At 43.9% G+C, this 19,371-nt stretch overlaps 1 protein-coding gene across 1 annotated transcript; it reads left to right on the plus strand.

Annotated features, from left to right (window-relative positions):
- Positions 1-164: 164 nt before the first annotated feature.
- On the plus strand, positions 165-19,352 carry SUGP1 (SURP and G-patch domain containing 1). The gene is made up of 14 exons (XM_030034054.1): positions 165-230; positions 494-665; positions 1,265-1,368; positions 1,801-2,028; positions 3,853-3,976; positions 4,564-4,667; positions 6,378-6,501; positions 8,342-8,850; positions 13,665-13,771; positions 14,427-14,604; positions 14,866-14,972; positions 15,812-15,957; positions 17,459-17,588; positions 18,134-19,352. Exons 1-14 carry the CDS (start codon positions 206-208, stop codon positions 18,158-18,160), a joined length of 2,085 nt encoding a protein of 694 aa, XP_029889914.1. The 5' UTR covers positions 165-205; the 3' UTR covers positions 18,161-19,352.
- Positions 19,353-19,371: the final 19 nt, after the last annotated feature.

A 19,371-nucleotide genomic window follows, 5' to 3' on the forward strand; every position in this document is an offset into this window, starting at 1 on the left:
GCGGCGGCGGCACACACCCCACGCCCCCGCCCCCCAGCGAGCCGGTTCAACCCCTGACCGGCTCTCGGTACCGCGGGAGGCGCGGGGAGGGAGGCGGGGTATCCCCCCCTACGCTGGACTACATCTCCCAGAAGCCTTTGCGGCACACCAGCCTGGCACCGCCCGCCCCGCCGGGCGCGGTGCATTCTGGGACGGGAGCTCCAAAATGGACAACCCGAGGGATGCGCCAGGTACAGCTGGTCCCGCCGAGCTACCCACCCCTCTCCTCCTCCCCGACCTCTGTCCTGCCGATACCCCTCCCCGGCCGGCTGCATTGTACCGGGCTCGGTGGCCTCCCCGCCGCTGCGTGGGCACCGACTCACCCGCGGAGACGTCATGGGGGGGGGGGCCGTGGCAGGGCCGTGGCATCATCCCCCCCGGTATCTGGGGGAGGCCCCGAACCCCGCAGCGTTAATTTTCATTCCCCCCCCCCCCCCTCCGCCTTTTCCCATAGGGAAAGCGAGCCGGTGGTTTGGGGTCGCGCAGTCTAAATCGGCCAAGACGAACGTGAATATTCTTCACCAAGAGGAGCTGATAGCGCAGAAAAAGAGAGAAATTGAGGCCAGGCTGGAGCAGCAAGCGAGACAGAATTACCTGAGCATACAACAGCTACCTCTGTTTGGAGAGTACGTGTGAATTATGGTGCTTTTAGATAGGAGCTTCGCTGGCAGAAAACGGGCATGTTTGTCAAATGAAACTGAAGAGACGAGCTTTACACTTGTGCTTGGAGGCGAATACTGAGAAAGTTGAAATTGATAATTGTATAAAGGTTAGAATAGGATACTTGCACTTTAGTTGATCCAGCCAGATTTTTCAGCTACTAGTGAGAACAGATACGTGCTAGCAGCAATTGTATTTTTAACAGGGTGTTACTACACTTTCCTTCTGCTTCCTGTTTGTTAACTTTCTTATAATTGTGACTCCTAAGAGTTAGCACAGTTCCTCAGTTAAATGTTTGCCTGGGGGTTTTGGAAGCAGGGTAGTGTAACAGAGCACAGAAATCCTGTTTCAATGGAGTAGTAAACAAGCCGGGTGGAGAGTGTGGGTAAATGCTGTAAGCAGCAAGCTGAATAGTTCTTGTGCTTTTGAAAACGTGTTTTCAACGTTAGATGAGAGAAATTAGTAGTCACTGGCATTTGTCTTATATTCTGGTCAAAATAAATGCATGTGAGGAGGGCTGGGGAGGATGATGAGTACCATCACTGACTTTTCTTTTTCTATTCAGAGATGACAGTACTGACAATGAAGCCTGTGTTTCCAACAAGTTTGTTAATGATGGCAGTTTCCTCCAGCAGTTTCTCAAGCTGCAGAAGGAAAAGTCAAGTTCTGGTAGGTCGACTTCTGAGCAACAGGAGGCCTTCCTTCTCCTGGTGATACCAGCTTTGTGTGAGCTGCCTCCATGTATGTTCATTTTAGAAACCCTGCTATGAGCTGTTACCAGTACGAGTAAGTTCTAAAGCAATGATGATCCCTTTAATTTGGATTAAAGTCTTTCTTCAAGATGCAATGGGGTGGTTTGCCCTCTTTCCCTCTATAGGTGCTGTAAAGGCAAGCATCTCTCTTCTAGCTTGAATCTTGCGTTGTAAAAAATCATCACAGCTCTCATTTCGTTATGTAGCTTTTACCAGTCAGTGTCTTTAACTTACTCTGAAAATAACAGCCTGTTGCAGCTGTAGTACTGCCTCAGTTGTTATTTGTAACCTTCTGAGATTAAAACAGTAAGGATGCACAGGAATTATTTTCCCCTCATTCTTTTCTAAGAACCTCCCCCAAGTTCTACTAATAACTCGGCAAACACTTCTGCATCAAATGTTGGGAAGAAACCTATGCTGTTTGGGAAGCGCCCCGGTCAGGTCCTGAGCAGCATGCTGCACCAAGCGAAGAACTACTCCCATTCCAAACAGACCCCAGTCGTTAACCGCCTCAGTGTGTTTCAGTCGCCAGATGAAGATGAGGAGGAAGATTATGAGCAGTGGTTGGAAATTAAAGGTAAATGACGCCTTGTACTATGTTGTTTGTTTTGGGGTGCAGGTCTTCTTACCCTAGTGATAGCAGATGAGTGTGGAACAGGATTCCTTCAACACTTTTCCCCAGTGGAGGGTTCGGTTTTTTACCTTATGCTGTGAATTGGTAGTCTTAGCACAGTTCCTGTGTGCAGACTTCTGCATCATGAAATATTAATGACACCAGTTAATGCTGGTGGACTCTTCCAAAGCCAGCTTCAGCAGAAAAGCTGAGGACTGAATGCTCTTAGTTATTACTGATCCAGCCTGAGCTTGGTATGGGAGATGGGTGACTCGCCATAGTTAGACCAGGTCTGTTTTGTGCCTAGGGGGATTTATTTTCCCTTGAGTTATTAAGGCAAGCGCTAGGCCGGTCTATAAGTCTCTGCGAAAATAATGTGTAGAGAAGAAATATGTTCTACTCTTAATGGAGCTTGATTGTTTGCTAATCATAAGAATTCTGCTTTAGTACAATTGACAGATATTATGCCTACTGCTAAGTTGTCTAGAAAATATATAGATATAATGCTTGTATTTAAAATGGAATTTTAGTTTTTTAAATGATAGAAAATGAAAAGTCCTCAGTTTGGGAGTGGCTGTGTAGGGGGAAAAATTGTATGTGTTAATAAGATTACATGTTGGGTATGGAACTATGATCGGGTAAAATCAAAGTTCCTGCCTCTTTTCAAAGTTTCATTAGAAAATCTCACCTCTAGGTCCTGACTGCTTTAAGTAGGGTAAAAAACCAATGAAGAATATTGCAGCATTTAAATAACCAAGTTTATCTGGTTAACCTTGACTAGGAAGCCAGAAGGCAGGTTTGCTTAATAATCTGAATTTCATGCGTGCATATTAATCAAGTATAAAATTAGATTGGAGTTGCTAAATAAGTCACACTAAGCTTTGTGTCATAATTTATTTCATTATATGTGTACAAAACCATGTCTAGCTATTTCTGGTGGAATTTATAAAAGCATAATCTTAGCAAGTCTGAACTTAAGCGTGAAATGCACTGCAGGAATGTGAGAAATAGCCACTGGCTGCAGAGAGCAAAGATGGAATATGAACCCTTAATTTAAAGATCGTGGGTTCAAATCTAGTCTAGATCAGTGTGGACAACTCTACTCCTGTGTGCTCTTTGTTCAGTGCCCTACCCAAAATATTGTTGTCTAGACAAATGCCTGTGTTTAGTTCCCATTGAATGTGTCCTGCATCAGCTCTGTAATCGCTGTCAGTGTTAGTGAGTTCCTTTCTTGGCACAGAAGCCAAAATACAGTTTCTTGGAGACTGAGCTCTCCTCTTATCGCTGGTGGGATTCCCTCCAAGTGAGGGTTGAGACACGGGCACGTGCCAGCAGGAAGAGCTATATGCTCCAGCTACACAATCTGCCTCCGCTAGCTGGATATAGAGCGATGTCTGGGGAACTGGAATCTGTAATCTTTAGTGAGTAATGTGGCTGTTAAAACCAAATTCGTGTTCCTCCCCATTGTGTTTCATATGGAGTAGAATTGTCAAAAGCAAATTATGTTGCAGTTGAAGTTGCACCCTAAACTGTGACGATCCAAATCTTAGGCTTTTCCTTGTAGGAAAAATCTAGACAAAATATTAACTTCCTACTAGGGGAGTGCAGAGGCTGACAGTAACCTAGGGATTGTAATTTGTACAGCTGTGTAAGACTGGATCCCCCATTTCATCCTTTTTCTTCCCGTTCCCGTTCTACTTTTGTCTGCCGCCGTGGTTCTTAGAAGTAATGTACCTGTTGCCTGTTTGGTGTGTGAGTTGAACCCCAGTACTGACAGCCTGCTTAAAGTTTTACCCCCAGAGGATGCGGAGACCCGACAAGTGGTGGAAAAGCTGGCTAGGTTCGTGGCTGAAGGGGGACCAGAATTAGAGAAGGTCGCTATGGAAGACTACAAGGATAACCCAGCTTTTTCGTAAGTGTGATGATAAGTCTTGTCTTTCAAAGCAGAACGCTGTCTCTTTCTAGGAGAAAAATAGCAGCCTTGTGTATATGGTTCTTGCAGATGTGCTTGGTTTAATTATCATTGGGTGGATTTGAGCTTTGTTACGAGTAATTGTTTATAGCTGGGGAAACTGAGGCAGAAAGTGATACTGTGATGATGCTGAGGAGGCAGATCAGCTAGCGTTAGGAACACAGCCTGGGAGGTTTGGCTGCCTGTCTCATCTAGCATATGGGGATACTGGTCTCGATCTCAGGACTGGTTTTGTCTCCTCTGCCATTGACACTCTGTGTGGCTGTGGACAGAGGATTCCTTCCTATATCAAAGAGACTGTTATTTATTTCCCTTCAAGTGACAAAAAATTTGGATGCAAGTCCTTAGATTAAAGCTATGTGTATTTATACATGCCGAAGACTTTGTAATCCACATTTTAAGTGTATTCTGAGTATCTATTTTGTGGGGTTTGGTTTTGAGCTGTTTATGTGCCAGAGTATCAATGTTTGTATAGTTGTTGCTGATGCATATTTTTTGCCCTTTTTTCCCCTCCATCTTCACCCTAGGTTTTTGCATGATAAGAACAGCAGAGAATTCCTTTACTACAGAAAGAAAGTGGCGGAGATAAGAAAAGAGAATCAAAGTTCTCAGGCATCCTCTTCTCAGAAAGGTAATTAAGACTGGGATCTGGAGAATATGAATTGCATAAGTTAAACTTGACCTCTTCACTCACTGTAATTGCTTGTTAGGTCTGTTCTGGAAGCAGTTGGGGTGGATATTTGGCTGTCAATCTGCTGCTTGTAAATAAAATTTCAAAATGGAAGGAGATGGTGATCAAACATCACCATGATGACATCAAACTCTTGTGCCAAAATGGCTGTTCCCCAAGCCCACAGCATGCTATACCATACTATACTTTTCTACGTAAAGAGCTCTTGAAAGAGATTTTCCTCATATTTCTCCAAAATACTTAAAGCGAACTAAAATGTTTCTCCATTGTGTGTGTTCTGGAAAGTGTTTCAGCCCTGAAAATGCATTTAGGAAAAGTGCTTTTTCTCAGGTGTTCTTACTTGGTTTGTTATAAATGAAAATTGTTTGTTGGTTGAACATAATCCCCATTTCTGCTGCCATTTCCTTATCTGAAGTTTTATTTTCTGCTTGGGACATAAATCCTTGCAAGTAAGGGACTGTGCTTTCAGGTGGGAAAACAGCAGAAGTGGATGATCTGCCAACAGACAGGTGGTGTGAGCAGTGGAATCTGGTTAACTGTGTTGAGACAGAAATTATTTAGTGAGTGAAGTGTGGTCTGTGGGCCAGGCATTTATCGCTTCTAGTCCAGCCTCTGTTTCAGGTCTGCCGTGTGGCCCTGGCAAATCACTCAGCCTCTCTGTGTCAGCTTCCTTTTCTGTGGAAAGGAGTCTTAATGCAATTTTGCTGTCATGCTGATGAGTTAACAGCTCAAACAAATCATGGTTTAATAGACTGTAGGCTGAAAGAGCTTGTTACCAATATCAACTAACTGATACAACAGTTTGGAAGCTGAGCAGTATTATCCATGCTTTACAGGTGTGGAATATTGAAGCAAGGAAAGGTTATGACTTGTCCATGGCTTATAATCATGTCTTCTGCCTCCTGGTCCTGTGCCAGCACACTGGAGTACTGGCACTGGTACTGTGCAGGTAGCAAATGTCATATAAGGCTGTTGTGGCTAAATAATGTATTTGCCTGGCTCCTTATAAACATCAAATATGCTTGAAATATTAATGATCAGAGCCTTCTCTGTGCCTTTGGACTAAGGCTGCAGTAGCCAGCTCTTCCAAGTGAGGAGGATTGGGACTGTTCCATGGAGAATTTCCTCTGTCCTACAACCCTCTCCTAAAATGGCCAGCAGATGTGTAGTGACAGTAGGTACAAGTGGGATTACAGTGCAGTATTAGTTTGCCACCTTTTCTAAGGCCTTCCCATTGCTCCTGGGGACGTTGGTGGCAAAGTCTTTAACTAGAGATAATTGTGAGTGCTGAGTTGTAATCCTATGGGAGAGTGCCTGACATGAGGAAGAAACAGACTTCCTCTGCTGTAGAGAGAAACAAGTGTCCATCTTTGAAGACAAAAGCTGGTTTGTCTGTTAATCTGCTCTCATCTAGCTCCTGGCACAGAGGAAGCTGATGTGTGAATGGGCACTCCTCTGGTTACAAAGTTGTTGTACAACCTTATGCAATATCATGTTTTTGTGATATAAACTCTATGACTGTTTATGTGTAATACTTCTAAAAATTAAACTCGACCTTTTGCCCTTATTCTGCTCTTGGGGTTCTTAGAACAGATAGGCTTTGACTGTTGCTTGTGTGAGTTGGGCCCAGTACTGACAGCCTGCTTAAAGTTTCACCCCCAGACGACGAAGAGACAAAGAACTCTGCTGAGAAACTGGCCAGGTTCATAGCAGACGGGGGTCCCGAGGTGGAAGCTATTGCCTTGCAGAACAACCGAGAGAACCACGCTTTCAGGTAAAGGAAGAAACCTGCTACTGAGTGTAATGTGGTGGGGCTTGGATGGGTCTTTTTTTTTTTTTTTTTAAGGGAAAACAATAGACAAGCTTGTGATAACTCTGAAGTTGCAAGAACAGTGCACTTATATAGAACTGATACTTTTACATTCTCAAACTTCACAGTTTAAAGCAAGCCACAGAGAGAGAGAAATCGATTTGCTTTCCCCAAAATTAATTTACGACTTCCACCCCTCCTCACCTGCTTTCTGTTGCAATGTGCTAGTATAATTCTAACCTTTATACTTTTCCCTATAGCTGTGCTTTGGTGTGGGCCCCCATCCACCACTCATACCACTGCTGTCCAATTAATTTCCTGGGTTGCTCTTTACACAGCATCTTCACTAACGTACAGGTAGCACTCCTTCACCATTAGGTCCCCCTTTGGAATATCTTTTTCAGCCTTTCAGGTGTGAATTGTTCTCTTCAGTGCTCACTGACAGCTGTTTAATGCCTCCCTTTGGTCTCATCCATGTTTCATTTTTCTGCTCTTACGAACAATTTGGTGTGTTCCTGGAAGTGAAGTGGGGCTCAGGAAGCCTTATTTTGTTGCTGATATTTTGGCATTTTATTGGCTGCCTTCTGGCCCTCTGGGGTACTCCCTTTGTGTTGTGAATTTCATTAGACAGATGTGCTAATATCTGAGGTGCTTCATTATTTACTTTAAAAGACCGCTGTGATCCCACCTGGGCACGGTCAAGTTAAACACTATCTCCTCTGTTAGGATTTCATCAGGTTTGCTGTTGAGGGGGGCCCCGTCCTGCCCTCGGCTAGGTCCTGAAGCAATCGTTAATGCTGTTATTCAAATGGAGGGATGCAAGACCACATTTAGTGAATTTTAAAATACGTTAGAGAACTGTTTGTGTTTGCCTGTGCATGTTGTGTAGCGATAGATGGGAAAGGCCTGTCATCGCTTATGTTTTGTTGTGGGAGCAGGCACTGTGCTGAGGAGAGGTTACATCAAGTGTTAAACTGGTCCTTTAAAAAGGGAAGATTGTAGAGGAGTTAGGAATAGACAGGTTTTCTGTGTGAAGTATTTAAACTGGAGTGAGTGCAAAAAGATAACATGTTTGTAACAAACATGACTGTAGATTTTTTTATTTTTTTTTTTGCATAGCTGCTAGATTGAGGATTGTTCATATTCTTCCCACAGAGACTAAGGAGTTTTATTTTACCCAAAAGGTCAAAGATGCCTATTTCTGGAAGGGGTAGCAAATAAAGCAATGTTTTTTTGTGTATGAGGGAACAGAAGGAGGAGTCATGGTGTAATTAAGCAGACTGGTAATGTCAACACTTCTAGCTTGAATAGAGGGCTGGGAGCAGTTTCTTTAGGCAGTGGTTTGGCTTTCCCATTGGTAAGACCTGAATGTTTGTTTTCTTCTGTGAAGTGAAACCCGACATGTTGTGGAGCCCTTGCAATTTTTCCAAACGTGCTCTGGAAGGCAGGTGAATTCTGGGGGAGGACCTTGCGTTTCCACAAATGTAACATGATCCTTTTTAGTGCTGTGTGTTTATTTGGCACCAAAAATAGCTGTGGTTTGCTCATGAATGGCAAATAGGCTTCCTGATCCCAAAGGCTTGCAGCCTACCTTGCAGGAGCACATGGAGCCCTGCATTGCATGCACATACACACAGGATGGTGCTAGAGAGCAAGGAAGTGTGTGGGAAGGCTAGTTGTGCAAGAGCATTGCAGGAGAGAAAAGCCCTAACCAAACTGTGCTATATCCAACCCCTGCATAGGACTGTTACATCTAAACTTCCTGGGTTTTTTTTTTTGGTTTTTTTTTTTTTCCTCTTTACAGGTTTTTGTATGAGCCAAACAGCAAAGGCTACAAGTATTACCGGCAGAAACTGGAGGAGTTCCGTAAGGCCAAAACCAGCACTGTGTGTGCCCCCTTGCCTGTAGAGTCCAGTCTGAAAAGGAAGACCAGTCCTGAGGCATCACCATCACCTTTGTGCTTACCATCTTTGCCTTTGCCCTTGCCCGTTCCCTCGCCTTTGCCTTTGCCATTGCCCGTTCCCTCGCCTTTGCCTTTGCCCTTGCCTGTGCCCTCGCCTTTGCCTTTGCCCTTGCCCGTGCCCTCGCCTTTGCCCTTGCCTGTGCCCTCACCCTTGCCCTCACCTTCACCATCATCCTCTACAACTCCACCTGATCAGACAGCTACAACTACTGCTGCAACAACAACTACAGCTACTGGTACAGGCACTACTAAAAAGAAACGGAAGAGCAGGTGGGGGCCAGAGGAGGACAAGGTTGAATTGCCTCTCCCACAGCTTGTCCAACAGCTGGATTCTCCCTCCCCTCTTTCAGGTTAGTGGGTCTGTATATTGTGTTGAATGACCATTTTTTCTGGGGAGTGCATTCTGCCTTAGCACAGCTGGCTTTGTAAACAGAAAACCCAGCGAGTCTTATCTCTTGTTGTAATCTTCTTGGTTGCCAGCCCCCTATCTTTCAGCTAGGTCTAGCAGCTAACTCTCCCCTGTGTGGAAACCCAGATAAACCACTTTATCTCACAGACACCAGGGATTGGATCTTATCGTTCTCCAGCTATCTCTAAAACCCTGCTGTGCTATAGCTCATTACAGCCTCAGCCTCTACACTATTTAGGGCTATTTCACTTCAGGAAAAGAGTCTGTCAGAAAACAAATATCAAAGGCTGAACCGTGCTTATTCCCCATGGTAGGATAAAATCCTTGGGCAGCACTTCCATCTCACTCTAACTGATCAGAAGGCTAAATGGGAATAGCTGTTCCCCAAGTGCTGGAGGATGCAAGTATAACTTCCAGTTCCAATTTATACCCATTTCAGTTCATTTGATTACAGACAGGGTTCACAGTCCTCATCCAGCGTTGAGGCTCATGCTCCTGTTACTTCACCTGCCAAGTTCAGCCAGAGGGTGCAGCTCTCTTCAAGTGTTGGAAGATAATTCTTCCAGTTGAGGCACTTCTAGGGAGCTCTCAGAGGTTGAACTCTGGTGCCCCATCTGTGCATGTGCAGATAGGTAATTAGGCAGGCAGTTAGAGATGCATACAAAAACTGAGTCAGTCAAGGACAACAGGTGAATGTAGACATTTAAGATGGCATCTTTGAATCCCTTGCCCAGTTAGTGTGGTATGGGGAAAGGATGTGAAAAAGAGAAAGAGAAGACGTAAGATAAGGCAGTCGGTGTTGGCAAACTGAGAGAATTAATAGTATGAGGCTAGAGTTATAGGAAGAGTAGTAAGTACCTCAGTAAGGACCTTTTTCAAAAAGCAGTAGCGGAACAGATGAAGTAGGACAAGTAATAGAAAACAAGCTATAATTTTCTGAGCTGCGGGGTGAGACCACAGATAATTCTCAACACGTAGTCATCCTGCACAATTCATTGCTTCAGCAAGTCTGTGGGTCTTCTGCTTTGGCTGGGCTTTAGAGGAGATAATTGCTCAACCCATTAATAGCTTTGATTGCTAGGCTTGGGTAAGATGTAGGGTTGGCTGTATATGCTGTGGTGTCTGTTGGTTCTGCAGAGGTCAGGAAGGAAGGAAGGACTCTTATCTCCTAATCCAGCACTTCAAATGTAGATGAAGAGAAGTTCCTATGTAATCCTGTCTTCTGATCACAGCCCTATACAGAAGTCTTGGCTATACATCTCGTACATACAGGATGAGATACCAACCTGGGTGGCTTATTCGTTTGACCTTGAATTGCTTCTCATAGTAAGACAGAAATCGGATGCAAAAGTCTTTCCTGATTTTGTACCTCTGGAGTAATTTTTTTTTCTTGCAGACAGTAATGAAGCTTCGATGATGAAGCTGGGCAGGCGCTATCAAAACAAGCATCAGATTCCGTCTTAATACCTCCTGCTGCAATGGGGGGGGCTGCAAGGGTATCCATGTGCTCATTCCAGCATGCTTCCTGCTGAAATCTCCCTTGGCTCTTTTAGCCTCCCCTTAATTAGACAGGGACATGCTCACTTTCTGCAGGGCTTTGTGTCAAGTAGAAGAAAAGGACAGCAAACAATTTGCCAGGCATAACAAATCAACCGTTAATGCACTGTTAATGCTCTGCAGGGGGAAGGATTTTTTTTTTTATCGGTTCAGATGGACTAATCCCTTTTCAGAATTAACATCTTCAACCTGACAGGTGAAGAGAATTCCAAATTACACCCCTGGTCCTGTGGAAGGTTAGAGTTGCACAGTGTGTTTCGGTACCGAAATATCTATGTCTTAGTCCTTTATCCTTAGCAATTGTTTTGGAATTAGTGGAGGATTGTTCTGATTCTTTTCCTGTCTAATCTTAGTAATAAATCAGTATCATGGAGAGGAGAAAGTGTAGCCCTTTTGGACAGAAACAAGGCTCCTCTTAAATGTACTGATATCGAAACACTTAACTGCATATGTACTGCAGGGACTAAAACACCTGAAAAACTGAACAGAACAGAGATACTGTGATTAGTGAACTCTGTGGACTAATGGGAAATTACAGGTTGTCGTTAGAATTTTCTGAAACCTAATATTGGATTGGTTTAGGTCTGATTAGTTTTAATTGAGTAAGATCTTCAGACTATGAAGCAAAAAATAAGGCACTTCTGTACTGGGATTTCTCCTGCTGTCCTTAAAGGACATTCACTTCTCTTCTAACAAGCTCTTCTTCAGGCATGTGGGAAAGGGATAAACCTTCAGGTAGTCTTCTGCCAATGCTGCAGATAGACTGCACCATTAACCCTGTAGGCAAAGCTGATGTCATTCAAGGAAAAAAATGTATTTTTCCCAGGCCTGCTGAACACGAGACTGAGAAGCAACTCCTTATCTTTTTCATAGTGTTTGCCTAGTGCTAGACTGATGTAAGGAACTTACAAACCTTAGCTATTTTTATGCAAATTTAGTGACTGATCTTATTTATTAATAGACTTTTCTATCTTCAGATGTGGACTTGGGGTGGAGCTTTGCTTTTTCTGTCAACTTTGCCTGTATTGTGATACTTTGGGCCAAGCCTACAAAAATATCTCCCAGAGCTAAATTTCTGCAGTGACTTTCAGCATCTCTCAGCATAAAGTCTGCAAGGTACCAGAGCAGTCAGACAAACCAGTTTTAGCACAAGAAGGAGCAGTGCTGTATGCTTTCTGAGAAGTAAAAGAAGATGCTATAGTCTCACCTTTCTCCTTTAAGGTGGTTATATATGCTGGCAAGCCACCAGCTCACAGGGCCTCTAGAGCCATGCCTGGCTCTTAGCCTGAGTGTTTATGCAATTCAGAACTAAGCCAAAGAGCTGCTGACCTCTGTGAAGGGCAGAGAGTCTTCCTCGGTGCATTCAGAGAAAGCTTTCCCATGCCCTGAGACAGGAGGTGAATCTTTGACTAGGGCTGATGCTGAAGTGCCCCAGTCTCACATAACATTTGGGGCCAGATTCTTCCTTATGTGGAACAGGAGTAGTGTGTTCATTAAAACTGTTTCCAATTCTCAGTGCTCTCCAAGACAGAAATTAGGCTGTTTATCAATAATAGATAGGTTTATTTTTCTATTTGTTCTTATTTCTTGGGAGCTGAAAGTGCGTATCCTAGCACCAAGCCTAGCGTAACACGGCTTCTTGCTTCCCTCCTCTTGGAAAACCTCTTGCAGTGTTTTACATAACTCTTCCTGCAGAGTTGACTCCCAGTGCTGGTGTGAATGTGCAGAGGCTGTAGCTGTGCAAAGGAGGGTGGATGCGCTATTTTATGTTCTCCTTGGGAAGCTGGAGTTAAGGAAGCCACTTTGCAATTGTGGAGTGCTCAGCCAAAAGCCTGTGAGAAAGGAGGGGAGATAAGAGTGCTCAGATCAATTGCCCTGAGTGCGAATAAGAGGAAGGGAGAAGATGACCCCTGGGGCCTAATTAGCATGCTGTGTAGACATTTGGTGTCATGAACAATGATCCTATTATTACCGGGCTTCATAATTAATAGATAATGAATAATTAATGAAGCATCATTTAACTGTAGTCTGGACTTACATTCAAATGGAGGTTTTTGCAGTCATTAGGAAGAAATCCTTTTCCTTGTATTGAAAAATGCAGCGCGCTTTCAAGTGTGGTTGTGTGTCTTCTTTTAATCCCTTAAATATTTAACTGTTGGGATCTTAGCTCTGAGGTGCTTTAGAGGGGAGCTGCCAGCCCTGCTATATATATATGAACCAAGTTTGCAAGACAATCTCCATTGTAAATCTGTTTTTTTGCAGCCCCAGCAGTGTTTCTGTTACTTTCTTTCATGGTGCAGCAATTACAAATAGGCTTCCTTTTTTTCCCCTCTCTCTTTCCTTTAACTTGCCCTTTGAATTCAGAGTGCTGTATGGTCATTTTAAATCAGTAGGTGCCCTGCCCAGATAATGTTAATACCTAATTTCAGGGCTTATCTGATAAAATGGCAAAAATCATTCCAAAGGAGGAGCTTCCAAAAGGGGATGCTGCAGAAAAAGGAGGATACAACAATGGGATTGTCAAGCAGAGACTTAAAATGCCCCCTCTTTGAAAGCAGGGGCAACATCCCTAGCAATATGGCTCTTGAGCCTGTAGATTAGAAACTAAAATCTCCTTGGGGAATGGCAACTTCCAAAAGCAGCATAATGCTCATGTCTTTATTCTAATGTGGTCATTTGCTTTTCATTTTGAATGAAGTTGCTGTTTACATAGTAATCAGCAGACACTTACGTGCACAGATTGGACGATATGCTGACAGGCTCAGATCTGCTCGTGACTCAATTCTGAATAATTAAGTATCACTCCTTGCAATGGCAGGGGTTCAGGAGGAAGCCTTATGAGGAGAATTAATCTTAAGGAGGAATGATTTTTAAGGCATGGTGTAGCAGATTGCCATGCACTGTGACCTCTGAGGATGTGAGACATAGTTTATGAGTCTGCTAACATGATGTGGGCAGAGCCTTGGACCAGGGTGAGAGAATACTCTGAGCTGGCTGGTGAAGGAGGTGCAACCCAGTGGCTTTCCTGCTCCTGTGGTTCCGAAGTCCTACCAGGCGGTTGTTCTTCAGTTAAGTGTCTTGATGCTGGAACCATGAAATGAGTGTAAAACTTCATGTGGGGATCTTGAGATGTGGTTTCACTGGTCTCAACAGCTGTCTCAGATTTTTTGAAAGTCTTTTAACATGTGCTTATTACAGTTCAGGACCTCAAGGGTCTTGGTTATGAAAAAGGGAAACCAGTTGGTTTGGTGGGTGTGACGGAGCTCTCCGAAGCCCAGAAGAAACAGCTGAAGGAGCAGCAGGAGGTAATGCCCTGAAATTATTTCCAAATTCATATTGTGTTGCAGCATGACTGGGTTAGATGGGAAAATGAAGGTGGAGATAGCAAAGAAACTTTCCCAGTGGCCCACAAATAAATCTCTAGGATTTGTGCTGAATGCCAAAGAATCATGTGGTGCTGCAGTCAGCAGAAATATTAGAGGACTTTGGGGAATATGAATTAAGCCAGCCAATTGCTGTCCTACCAAACTAAAACCCAAAATCTATAAGGTCTGTTGTGTCACATCTGCAGCTGGTTATGTATTGCTTCAGCAGTGGGGAGAAGGTGAGTGGATGCTTGTGAGCTTTGGGGGAGCAAGAGCAGAACTGGCTTTTGCCAGAACATGAGGGTGATGTTTAAACTGTGGGAATGATCAGATGGCAGCAGTCCTCAGTGTTAATATCAAGGTGCCGCTGTCGGAGGAACCAGCACATAATGCTCCTGTTTGATCTGGGAAGCAAGCGGATCAGATCAAGCAACAGCACTGCCTGTTGGGATTTGTAGTTGTCATAACCTGTATTCTGTATGGCAGCTGGGGCGGGTGCAGGCTCTGCAGCAGAGCTCTGCGTGCCTCTGTGGCAGACTCTGCTGCCTGTGAACAGGTTGTCTTACTGAGTGCACTGTTGCATCTCTTCCTCTAGATGCAGCAGATGTATGATATGATCATGAAGCACAAGCGAGCCATGCAGGAGATGCAGATGATGTGGGAAAAGGCAATTCAGCAGCACCAACATGGCTATGACAGCGACGAAGAGGTGGACAGTGAGCTGGGAACATGGGAGCACCAGCTTCGACGCATGGAGATGGACAAGACGCGAGGTGTGTAGGGAGCTGCCATGCAAACGTCTTGCTCGCTCTGCGGTTGTACAAAGGCCTCCAGAGGGAGATGTCTGAGATGTCGTTGTTGGCATGAGAGTTGCAGGGTCACTTTTCACTGGTCTGTGCTGTAGCTTCCCTGCCTGTTGAGTGGAGATAATAACCGTCTGTTGCTGTGAGGCTTTATGCTTCACAAACCCTCTGAAATTCCAAGTCAAAGAACACTGTGTTATTGCTGTTTTCTCTCATCTGTGTCTTGGGCAGAGTGGGCTGAGCAGCTGACCCAGATGGGCAGAGGGAAACATTTCATCGGAGACTTTCTTCCACCTGATGAGCTGGAGAAATTCATGGAGACATTCAAGGCATTGAAGGTGAAATAGCAGAGACTTCACAAGGCAGTGGCAATGCTTCAGACTTGTCCCGTAGCAGTGAGGGAAAGATCTTAAGCATGCTTAGCCCTTTTTCACAGCAGTTAGCTACCTGGCAGCCTTGAGGTACTTCTGCCCTTACACTGGGAGCTCTGTTACTTCTGGAGGAAACAAGGGGTTAGTTTTTTGCTCTTTGCAGAGAAATGGCTGTAGCAAATTAGAGAACAGACTATTGGGACAGTATTTGGGCGTTAGCTGAAATTATAGACAAGCCTCTCGGGCTACCCACCATTTGTCTGCTGTTCCTGTTTTGGATAAGTGGTTGCTGATGCCAAGCAAGGAAATTTGAATTTTTATCCAGATGATTGCAGTAAAGTGAAAATATAAAGCCTACAAAAAGCTTATGGAAAGCACTTCAATACCTGCCAATTCTCCCTAAACTGTAGAACTTCTTGATGCTGGCGCATCCCTCATAATGTTTTCATGTAATCAGCATGGGGTCTGAAGTTCCCTGGAGATCCTGGCTTAAATAAGAACTGTATCTGAAGCTTGATCCAGTGAGCAACTTTAAATTCAGGAGCTAAATATTTCTTAGCTTAATCTCACAGTAGCATTCCCTGCTTCTTGCAGATTATGTTATAGGGCTGTGCAGTGCTTTACCATTTACCTATTTTCTTCTCTGTGGTGGTGCAGAACTGGAATCCCAAGAAATGATGCTAGTTATTAATTGTTTGCCAGAACCATCCTAAGTTTGAGTAGCTGAAGCTGGTTTTCCCCTTCTCTGACCCACAAAGATAGGTGCATATAAAAAATAACCAACACTACCTTTTGTGTCTCTGCAGGAAGGACGTGAGCCAGATTATTCCGAATACAAAGAGTTCAAACTGACTGTGGAAAACATAGGTTATCAAATGCTAATGAAAATGGGCTGGAAGGAAGGCGAGGGACTTGGCTCGGATGGACAGGGGATTAAAAACCCAGTCAGCAAGTAAGCAGAGTTGTTCTACTATTGATTTAGTCCTTTCCTCTTGGGCTGATAATTGATGCTCCTAGCCTACTGGAAGCAGCTGCAATGAATGTGACTAATTCATCACTTGCACAGAATATGGAATCCTCGCAGCAAAGGAGAAAAATAATTTCTGATTTCTTTGGGGTTCCCTCCCCCCAAGGTGTGGGTTTGTTACTTTACGTCGGGCAGGAGGTATGATCTGAGCCAAGAGTATGTTGTTTCTAATCTCAGTTTGCATAGTGCGTTCTTCTGAGAGGTGCCTTCTCGCCAGTTTCCCCATGTATAAAATGAAGATAATACTTGTCTGCACCTCACCTCTCCCAGGACATGTGAGGATTAAGTCATATCTTCAAAGTCATAAATTTATTTAAGTATTAAAGAACATGCCTTTTGCATCTGAAGCGCTGTTGGTGCCTGCTAGCTAGTCCCTGGTGTACTGTGGGTGAAAGGCAATTACCAATATTTGCTACTGCTAGACCTGAGTTTGAAAGATGTTTCAGTCCAGATCAGAGAGCTTTGTGTGTGATCATGCAACTGTCTTGACGTCACTCTTTTGCACAGAAGTTTTCTGATTTGATCACGCTTTGTATATAATAAAGCTTTATGAGAGTTCTATCCAAAAATAGATGAGCATCTCTTTTTAGGTGGATCATCTGTTGGTAACATATGCTGAACTTCAGAACCAAATATTTGGGATAGGAAATACTCCAAATTGTTTTTTAGCATTAAATCCTTTCAGAAATACCAGTTGTTTGTTTACTGCACAATAGAAAGTATCTCTACAAAGCACTTCTGCTCCTCTTTCGCAAGATCTCTCTGGCCACATGCTTGTTGGTTCAGAGAAGTCCTGTGATAAAAGATCGCTGTAATCAGAACAGCAAAGCTTACAAACAACAGAAGGCAGGCAGTTTCTGTCCATCACAGGGTTGAACAAGGGTTGTGATTTGCTTGGGCTCCACCATCTCTGATGTTCTTAGAATGGATAAGAAGGTGCTACAGCAGATGGAGAGGAATTGCTTCTGGTTTTGGACTGTTATGGAGTGACGGAATGGGAGGCAGGCACGTTGTTTAACAGTTCTGTGTACCTCCAGTCAGTGAGGTACAAATCGACGCATTTGGTTGCCAAAGGTTAGTCTGCCAGTCAGAGAACCATTCAGTAGGGAGGTGTCCAAAGCGTAGATGGTATTTCTGTTCCAGCTGTAAAAGGTTAAGCAAATATATGTTGACACTACTGCTTCCATCTAACAATAGCAAGCGTCATTGATTTGGAAGGGCAATGTAGAAACGTGGCAAATGCAATAAGCTGCTCAGTATTAGCTGTCTGTCTTGATGCAGCGCGCTCTGTGTGATGATGCCCAGTGCTCCCTGATGCTTGTTCTCTGTGCTCTGACGACAAGAGGCAGCAGGTATTTCTGGTGACGAGGAAGGTGATCTGTCACATCTGCTTACCTCGGAGGCTTTGTTTCCTCTTTCCAAATAGGGGAACTACTGCTGTGGATGGAGCTGGTTTTGGCATTGATCGTCCCGCCGAGCTAACCAAGGAGGATGATGAGTACGAGGCATTCCGTAAGCGAATGATGCTCGCCTACCGCTTCCGACCAAATCCATTGGTAAGGTGGTCCTGAAACCAGAGCAGACATAGTGACAAATCCATTGAGGCTTCTATGCGTATCTTGTAAGGGTGGGAGTGTTTTTAGTGCTTAGCCAAGAGAGCAAGTGCTGTGAAAGTTTCTCTTTGATTCTGTTCTCATGCTGAATCAAATTATCGCTACCGAAACATCCATGGATGTGCAGTTTTCCTTGCTGTAATTTTTTTTTTTTTTTTAATACAAAAGCCCCTGGTTTTAGTTTTATCTGCTGCATACCAGTATAAATGCTGTGCAGAAAGGAAGTGGATGGGTTGTCCATGAATCCGTGGTTTATTTTGAATAATTGTTTTCCTGGTTGCAAAAGGCTTGTAAGTTTGCATTTGCCTCTTATGTTCAGTATCCCAGCACACCTAGAAAGCTACGTTTGTAATTTTTGATGGGCAAGCCTCAGGTTTCACTGTCAGAAATGTCACTTTTCAGTGGCTTTTTCAGATAATTAAGCTCAGATGCTCATTGTTCTGTGAAGGCAGCAATTTTGATTCATTTTCTCTTGTTATTTCCCACAGAACAATCCACGACGACCTTACTACTGAGAATATTCTTGGGACAATGTATTTTCAAAACAATTGTAATTTTACTGTGAAATGTTATGAAACTGCATTATCATTCTCTTATTTGCTAATATTGTAAAACTTATTGAAGTCACAATACCATCTTTCACCCAGAAGAAAGGCCTGCAAGCCCACTCACTGCACACTCGAGTGTCATGACAACTGTGTCGTAACAAGGCCTGGGTGGTTTTCAGAGAGGAGAGCAGAGCAGGTGAGAACGGAGATCTTTACACGGTGCCCTGCTGACAGGGGAAGGGTAGCACCAAAGATACCAATAAGAATAGTTCAGGGACTCCATTCGTGTTTAGCTCAGTGCCATGTTACAAGGAATGCATCTGTTGCCTAACAGCAGATCCTCTGTTCAGATACGCAGCTTGGGCTGCTCTTGGGCGGGGGGGGGGGGGGGGGGGGGGGAAGTGATGTTGGGGGGTTTGGGGTTTGTGGTTTTGTTTTTTTTTTAATTGCGAATACAACAAGGGACTGTCTCCGACCCAGCTTTTGGGGCTATTGTTCAGTCAGGCTATTGTTCCTTGAAGAACTGGGTTCTGAGGCTGTCATGTAGCCTGAAGTATAGTCTGACCTTCAACTGACATTGCAAAACCAGTGCCTAGTTGTTTTACCTCTGCCCTGTGGAAGGCAAGGCGTGGATTGATGTGGAGCACAGCTGCAAGGGTTGAGGGGCGCAGGGCAAGTTCATTCAACTTCAGAGGCATCAGCCTCTTGGTTTCTTGAACACTAAGTTCACCCCAGCTTCCTAGCAAAACAAGAGACTTGCTAACACTTTCTGTGGAGTTGGATGATGAAGAACCAAGCCTTTGAGCACAGCTTATCAAAGGCCATTTGGATTTTGTTGTCATAAGAAACCCCTCCACAAATACAAATTTTCCTCATTCAGTCTGTAAATAAAATTAAACTCATTTGTTCCTTAGTTTTTAATCACTGAATTTTTTGAAAGAGTGGTCTTACTGTGGGTTTTTGTAGGCTGAGAGACTGCTCTAGAACTCTTTCCTTCCAAGCATCTTAGGGAAAAGAAAGTGAGGTTGGTTGGTTTAGTTTCTTTTGCATTTGTTTTCCCTCAGTCCGAATACTTGGCGTGTGATTGTCTTTTGTTAACTTTTCTTAACAACATCGAGTCAAGGACTTGGCTTTCAATAAAAACATTTGAAACAGTAAATTCAGTAGGGTTTCATTTT

The sequence above is a fragment of the Aquila chrysaetos genome, chromosome 12 (assembly GCF_900496995.4).
Source record: "Aquila chrysaetos chrysaetos chromosome 12, bAquChr1.4, whole genome shotgun sequence".
In the NCBI taxonomy this organism is placed as follows: domain Eukaryota; kingdom Metazoa; phylum Chordata; class Aves; order Accipitriformes; family Accipitridae; genus Aquila; species Aquila chrysaetos.

Coding starts and splice junctions, on each gene's coding strand:
- SUGP1 (XM_030034054.1), top strand. CDS start 206: ATGGACAACCCGAGGGATGCGCCAG. Junction 13,772..14,426: donor AGCTGAAGGAGCAGCAGGAG/GTAATGCCCTGA, acceptor CTCTTCCTCTAG/ATGCAGCAGATGTATGATAT. Junction 17,589..18,133: donor GCTTCCGACCAAATCCATTG/GTAAGGTGGTCC, acceptor TATTTCCCACAG/AACAATCCACGACGACCTTA.